Source organism: Oryza glaberrima, chromosome 2 (assembly GCF_000147395.1).
Source record: "Oryza glaberrima chromosome 2, OglaRS2, whole genome shotgun sequence".
NCBI lineage: Eukaryota > Viridiplantae > Streptophyta > Magnoliopsida > Poales > Poaceae > Oryza > Oryza glaberrima.
The window spans coordinates 12,556,764-12,563,955 of record NC_068327.1 but is presented as its reverse complement, the minus strand read 5'-3'; the positions used below and the strand labels follow the sequence as shown (position 1 = coordinate 12,563,955).

The 7,192-nt window shown below is 45.1% G+C and overlaps 1 protein-coding gene across 1 annotated transcript; it reads right to left on the bottom strand.

Annotated features, from left to right (window-relative positions):
- Positions 1–6,790: 6,790 nt before the first annotated feature.
- On the bottom strand, positions 6,791–7,192 carry LOC127762514 (ras-related protein Rab-2-A-like). Its single transcript, XM_052287025.1, has 2 exons — positions 6,956–7,192; positions 6,791–6,871 (listed from the first exon to the last, which is right to left on the bottom strand). The coding sequence occupies exons 1-2, from the start codon at positions 7,190–7,192 to the stop codon at positions 6,791–6,793; spliced, it is 318 nt and encodes a 105-aa protein (XP_052142985.1).

Below are 7,192 nucleotides of genomic sequence, written 5' to 3'. Positions count from 1 at the left end.
GATTCCTGGACGAGGGTTTAACACACATGTAAGCGTTTGGAATTTTGGATAGAAATTCCGGGCGTGACAGTGTCCATGTGGAGGCAATTGATGAAGCCGGGGAAAAACAATCATACTTCGGGTTTATTGAAGAAATATGGGAAATCGACTATGGGCACACAATGCAATTCCCCATATTTAAGTGCCAGTGGGTAAAATACCTGAACGGGGTCAATGTTGATAAGTTCGGTCTTACTGTTGTTGACCTGGCGAGTGTGGGTCACAAGGATGACCCTTGGGTACTCACCAATCGCGTAGCACAAGTGTTTTATGTGAAAGACCCTTCAAATTTGAAGAAAGATATAGTGCTACCATGGAAACAAAAGATATTGGGAGTGGATGGGGTTGAAGATGTCGAAGATTACAACCAATATGATAGTATGCCACTTTATAGTCAGTTTGTACAGAAGATTAAGAATGTCGAGACATCTACTCAGAAGACCGTGAAGCCTTACATGCGCACGGACGGTGTGGGCAAAAATGTTAAAGGGTAATGATTGTTGAGTGGCATGTAAGCATCTAAGAAGTTAGTAGTTATGTAATGGTGGTATGTAAGGTGATGTGTGATCATATCGCAAATTGACGAACAATTGTACTAAACATTTTGCATATTAATTAGTTTGTACTAATTTTTATGTGCAATCACCATTTATAGTGTAAAAAATTTGTTAAAAAATTTAAATTAGTAATATTTGAAAAGTGTAATTATTTTTATGTGCAATTACCATTTTTACCATTTTAGTGTAAAAAATTTGCTAAAAAATTTAAATTAGTAATATTTTTATGTGCAATTACCATTTATACATTTGAGAAGTAATAATACAAAGGTTTGTATATTTTGTAATAATATTAAGGTTTGTATATTTTGGAATAAATATATTCAACTCTGTACAAATTTTCGCAGGTGGGCGGTCCGCCTGCGAAAATTGTTATACATAGTAGGGTTTACATCTTTGCAGTCGGACGGCCCGCTTGCGAAGATAGTAAAAACAATCTTCGCAGGCGGACCACCCGCCTGTGAAGATCGTTGCCCTATATAAGGGCAAGCCCGCGGCGCCAAAATTTCTATGTCCAGGCAGGAACCCTAGAAATTTTGGCGTCGTCAGGCTGCCGAATTTTTTCGCCTCCGCTGTTCTCCGCCGCCGCCCGCCTGCGACCTTCACTCTCCGACCATCGTCCTCCGCCGCCGCCGACTGTCGTTGTCTGTGCGCTGTCAGCGAGACCGCCGCCCCTTGCCGCCGCTCCACCGCGCGCGAGCTCCACAACTTTGCCACCGCCGCCGACCCCTCCACCACGTGCGAGCTATACGCCGCTCCCTCCACCCCCGCCGGCCCCTCCACCGCCACCGGCCCCTCTACCGCGCCGGCCACCGGCCCCTCCACCGCGCCCGCGGCCGCCGCTGGCCCCTCCACCGCTGCCGGCCCCTCCACTGTCGCCGGCTGCCACCTCTCTCTCTATCTCGCTCGCGGCCGAACAGCTTCATCGGCCAATCGTCGTCCACGAGCGAAGACGTCCTCGGCCGAACGACGTCTTCGGCCGGTCGTCGTCCACGGCCGAACCTCGTCGTCGGCCGTTCGTCGTCCATGACCGAAGTCGGTCGTCGTCCACGGCCGAACCTCGTCGTCGGCCCTTTCTTCGTCGTCCACGACCGAAGCTCGTCGTCGGCCGTTCGTCGAACACGGACGTGTGTGCATGTGGGTGTTTCTTTTTATATGTGTGTGCATGTGGGTGTGAGGGGTATATATGTGTGTGCATGTGGGTGTGAATTGGCATGAGGGGTGGGTGATATGTGAATGAGGTGTTATATGTTGATTGTGAATGTGAATTTGGGAATGTGGGTGATATGTGAATGAAATTGGGAGGGTATGTTCAATTTTGCAGGATATGTGAATTTGTCAAATTTTTTAAATAACATGTGGGAGGGTATGTTAACATTTTTTTAAAAAAAATGTGGAGGATATGTTTGCCTTTTCAATTTTTTTTAATCAACATGTTGATGAAATGTAACTGCCAATTAGTGCACTACTTGATAATAACATATCAAATTTTGTACAAATTTGTATGTACTAATTAATTTAGCATAACAGTAAGTAGTAATTAGTTTCGCAAGTTAAATTTGTTTGTATTAATTAATTTAGCATAATAGTAAGTACTAATTAATAATATTTCGCAATTTAAATTTGTTTGTACTAATTAATTTAGTATAATAGTTAAATTTGGGAATCTCAGAGAATTTAAATTTGTTCATACGACATATTGTTAATATATAGTTTATTTTTGTACAAAGTTGTTTGTACTAATTTGAGTAATTTAAAATGTGGGCGATAACTCTTTTTTTTTATATTAGAGGTTTGAAACGATGGCCGATAGTACTAAAGGGACTGAAGAGAAGGGTTTAGGGGAGCAAGAGCAGTCCTTTGCTGTTGTGGTTGCTCTGGAACCAACGGTCCCACCGGAAGGTAGTTCCGACAGCGACGTAGCTGACGAAGACGAGGAGTACTCGTCGCCAAGCGATCCTTGTCCAAGCCCAAGCCCGAAGAGAAGGAAAAAGGGCGACAGTAAAGAAGGCGACAAGGACTACATTCCCCCTAAAGAAGGGGTAAGTAAACTTAATATGTAAAATGTTCACCGTGATAACTATTAGCCCGAGCTAAATTCGAAACTTCCATGTATACCTTCTCGTAGGAAACGGCGCCACGGCGATCAAAACGGCAGCCGAAGAAAAAAGTTCCGTCGAAAGACGACGACGTACCAGCTAACATAACCGGCACAAAGAAAAGCGAATGGTCAGCAAAAGAGAAGAAAAGGAAGGGCGAGAGAAGCGTGAATAGAAAGGATGAAGGGTTCCATGTTGTTACCCATGTTTCGCCTAAAGGAGAGCCGCTCGCCCCTAAGACGGCACGTGCGAAATTCAGTTCACAGTGTGGCATAATAGTAAGGGAAAAGATCCCCATCACGGTCAAGGACTGGGATCATGTATCGAATGGGGATATGGAAGTCCTATGGAAAGAGTTGAAGAAAATCTTCAAGTTCCCGGATGGATCAGAGGCAGCAGTGAGGAATTGTGCACTGCAAACAATGGCCAAGTCTTGGAGTGGTTGGAAAACCACCTTGAACAAGAAATTTGTGAAGACGGGACACACACCATTTTCGACGTATGCCAACATAACCCCGAATCAGTGGGACGACTTTCAGACGTTGAAGAACTCCCAAGAAGAAATTCAAAGGAGCCAAAAATATGTAGAGTTGACCAAGAAGAACAAATTTCCTCATCGCTTAGGCTCCGCGAGATATGCACCAAAGGTGTAGTGGACAAAAGAGGAGGAGGAAATGAGGAAGAAGGGGCAACCGGCACCAATGGAGGAGTGGACACAGAGATCAAGGAACTGGGTAAGAGCTAGAACTCCGAAGATCACGGGTGAAGGAAAAGTATCGTTTGAAAATCCGGAGCTGCAGAGCGTTGCCGATAAAATAGAAAATTTATCCAGTTCACAAAAGAAAGGAGCTTTCAAGCCTAAAAGGGAGAAAGATGTGCTAAGTACGGCGCTGGGTACTCCTGAGCATGGGGGAAGGGTTCGAGGTGTGTCGAGCAAGATGAGTTGGAAGGAAGGGTTCAAAAATGACCCCCACAAGAACCGTGAAGCGTACAAGGATAACCTTAAAGACGAAGGGGCTGCGGAGTTTGAAAGGCAAATGATGGATTTCTACGTCAAGCACATGCTTTTGCCTTGCCCCGAAACCAAAGAACCTGAGCCAGATTACCCCTTCGATGACCACAAGGAGAATACACCCTGCAGATTGCACGTTCCCATTGGATGCTCCGGGAAAACTCTTGAGGCCGCTACAGCCATTGCTATCCCTGGGAGAACATACAATGAAGAGTTCATACCCGATGCGTATGCCAAGGTGCAGTCGCAAGTGGTCCACGAAGGGTTTGAGTCCTACGACATTGACTTCCCGACTGCAGATGGTGTATCCGTACTTGGGGATGCGGTCGATCTTGTAATTCTCTGGCACAAGAATGACATATCCTTTGGATTGGGCACCGACGCGACGCAAAAACCTGTGGTGCCTAAACCGGGGTTGGGAAAACCTCCGAGACCTCCTAAGAGGAAGGTGACTGATAAAGCGGAGGAACCCGAGATGCAAAAGGAAAATCCAGTGCCGGAAGTGTCACCGGAGATTGCATTGCTGGAGGCAACCATGGAGATTGCACCGCCGGAGGCAGCCATGGAGATTCCAGTGCCGGATGTGCCCATGGAGATTACAGTGGCAGAACCAGAGGTGCAATTTGTGGCATCAGTCGGGTCAGAAATAGAAGAAGTACCAAGATTGGAATGGGACGGTACAGAGCCAGAAATATTTGAAGACCCTTCTCCTGCGAAAGACCCCGAGGTGCAAGAGACCACGGTCCCTGAGAAGGCAGGTGCCACGAGTGCTTAGGAGCCACGACTCCAAGTCCAAAGATGAGAACAAGGAGAAGTTCATGGTAACCGTCTGCAGAGGGGGTAAGGAACGTGCCAAGCTCAGAGATGACGACCCCCAGAAGGCTGCTGAACTAGCCGGGCCAACATACTTCACAACCGATGATTGCTCGGAAAAGTACGAACATGAGAAAGCATTCTTGCCGGAATGGGCACTGAAAGAAGGACCATGGGAGATAAGAAGGTTACATACCTTCTACATGGAGGCCAGCAAGAAAGGCTTGGGCAATATAACAGCTCGATCATCGGCAGATTGTTTCGGCGAAGAAGGTTACGTATGGCTAGATTTCTCAGATCTCCACGCCATATATCGTCGGGATAAGATGGACGTCAACTACGTCGGTGTTTGGTGCATGTGAGTATGAGTTTTAATTAATTAGATGAAAAATATGTACAATACAAATCCATGTGATTGTTACTAACAAACTTCTTCTGTAGGATGCAATACATGGATGCTATGAAGAAAAAAGAACCCATCGGCTTCTTGGATCCAACTCAGATCTGCCAAACACAGCGTACAGTGAGGCTAGCACCAAAGTCTGACCAGCTGAAGGGCAAGAATCCAAAAGAGATAGCAGAATACAAGAAGGGCTTGCACAAGGAGAAATTGATTACTGTCGCACAGTACATTGGACGAGCCTTCTTGCACTTTCAAAATAAGAGAGTCGTCATGGCCGCTTATAATTTTAAGTAAGTCCGGTACATTTATCTTGTACACATATGTCTTATTTTAGCTGGTACTAACTAACTATACTGTTGTTAATATGTAGCGATCATTATATCTGTTTACTCATCCACCCTAAAGACGGAACCATGTTAGTCTTGGACCCTCTCGATTACAGTCACAAGCAATACAAAGAATTTTTAACAATCTTACAGTAGTAAGTGATTATGACTCTTGCATTTGTATATGAATGTATTATAAATAAATATCCTCCTTACTGTGAAACGGTACGACATCCATACAGTGCATACCAATACTACAAGTTCAAGGGTGGAGAACAGACCCGAACACGAGAGAAGCTGCTAGTACGTAGCTATTGGCCGGTAATACTCCACTCACTTAATGTATTCTAATTGATTCACTAATTGCAAATTTTAACTACTTTTTTCTATGATATGTCCTGAAGTGTCACAAGCAACCGCGAGGAACGGTCCTTTGCGGGTATTATGCGTGCGAATTCCTTAGGGTTAATGGACGGTACAGGACTAACGCGGAGGATGTAAGTCTCTATACTATGTACTAGACAGCTTCACATATTTATGATACTAATATATTGATTAACTTCAATGCATGCAGTTGCCAAGATTAGAATGTCGAACAAGCTTTGACGATACAGGTATCACAAATGTCCAGCGTGATCTGTGCCACTTCATCCACCATGAGTGCTGTCATGTGAAAGGAGATTTCTTCAACCCAAAGGGTGCCCTAGCGGCAAATGACGAATTCAAGGATCTTCGGGAGTAGAACACTGCTATGCCATAATGTAACTAGATGACCTTATTTGAAGTGACAATGTAAAAAAAATTGTAATATATATATTTTGGTAACACTTTTGAGTTATGCAATATATGTAGATTTCTCAGTACCAAATGCTTGATAATCTTCCAATATATGTACATAATAATCTACCTGCAAGAATTTCTATTAAATAATTTAAAAGTAATTTATGGGCAAATTATTATTAAATTTCAATATTTTCTACCTATCTTCGCAGGCGAAAGTTTTTTTTTTTTTTGCAGGCGGCCAATTCCTATTTTCGCAGGCGGACCGGACTAGCCAACGTCCGCCTGTGAAAATTATCTTCGCAGGCGGACAGCCGCCCCGCCTGCAAAGATCGGCGATCTTCACAGTCGTTGGCTTACAAGCGGACGGTCGCCCCGCCTGCGAAGACCCTTTTCGGCCGCTTGCGATAATGTTTTTCCTAGTAGTGGGGCCACCTCGCCGTCGACTGTGATGGCGAGCCACGCGTCCACGTCGTTGAAGTGCGCGCCCCGCAGCTCACTCGACGGTGGCGGGGAGACGAGGCGGTCGCCCAACACACCGATGGTTCACCGCGCTGCCGTCCACGAGGTAGCGGAAGAAGAGACCTGGTGGGGAACGAAGGGCAAGTGAATCCGACGAAAATTTTCTCCACTCCGATCTAACACCGTTACTTCAAAATGCGACGGAAGTGCTACCAGGCGAAGAAAAATCGTTGGCCTATGCTATGGATCGAAAGAGGAAACTTTTTGTGCTATTTTTTGGTACCGCTTTCTTTTCTGTGCTATGGATCGAATTTTCTCATTAAACAAACCCATGCATCTTCAACTTTGTGGCACATTGCTCTAGCAGTCAGAGTGAATGCCTACACCACAAATTAATGAAAATTTTGTTACAGATACCAACCGCTTAGTTGCACAAATAAGCACCGAGGATAAACCATAGTAACCTCGTTAACATTATGAGCAGCTTTCGCTGATGCCTCAATAAAGAGCAGGGCATTCTGCTTGGCAAACTGTTCACCTTCCTCGTAGCTGACAGCACGTCTATCAGAGAGGTCGCATTTGTTTCCAATGAAACATATTGTCAGCTTGGCACCTCCAACTCCAAGCCGTCTCGCCTCTTCTATCCAAGTCGTGAGATGATCAAAAGTGTCCCCCTGATGCCAAGCATAATTAAGCTCCAT

Bases quoted from the DNA above. Each gene is read 5' to 3' on its own strand.
- LOC127762514 (XM_052287025.1), bottom strand. From the start codon at position 7,192: ATGGAGCTTAATTATGCTTGGCATCAGGGGGACACTTTTGATCATCTC. The intron at 6,872-6,955 runs GTTACTATGGTT...TTTGTGGTGTAG, and splicing joins CTGCTCATAATGTTAACGAG to GCATTCACTCTGACTGCTAG.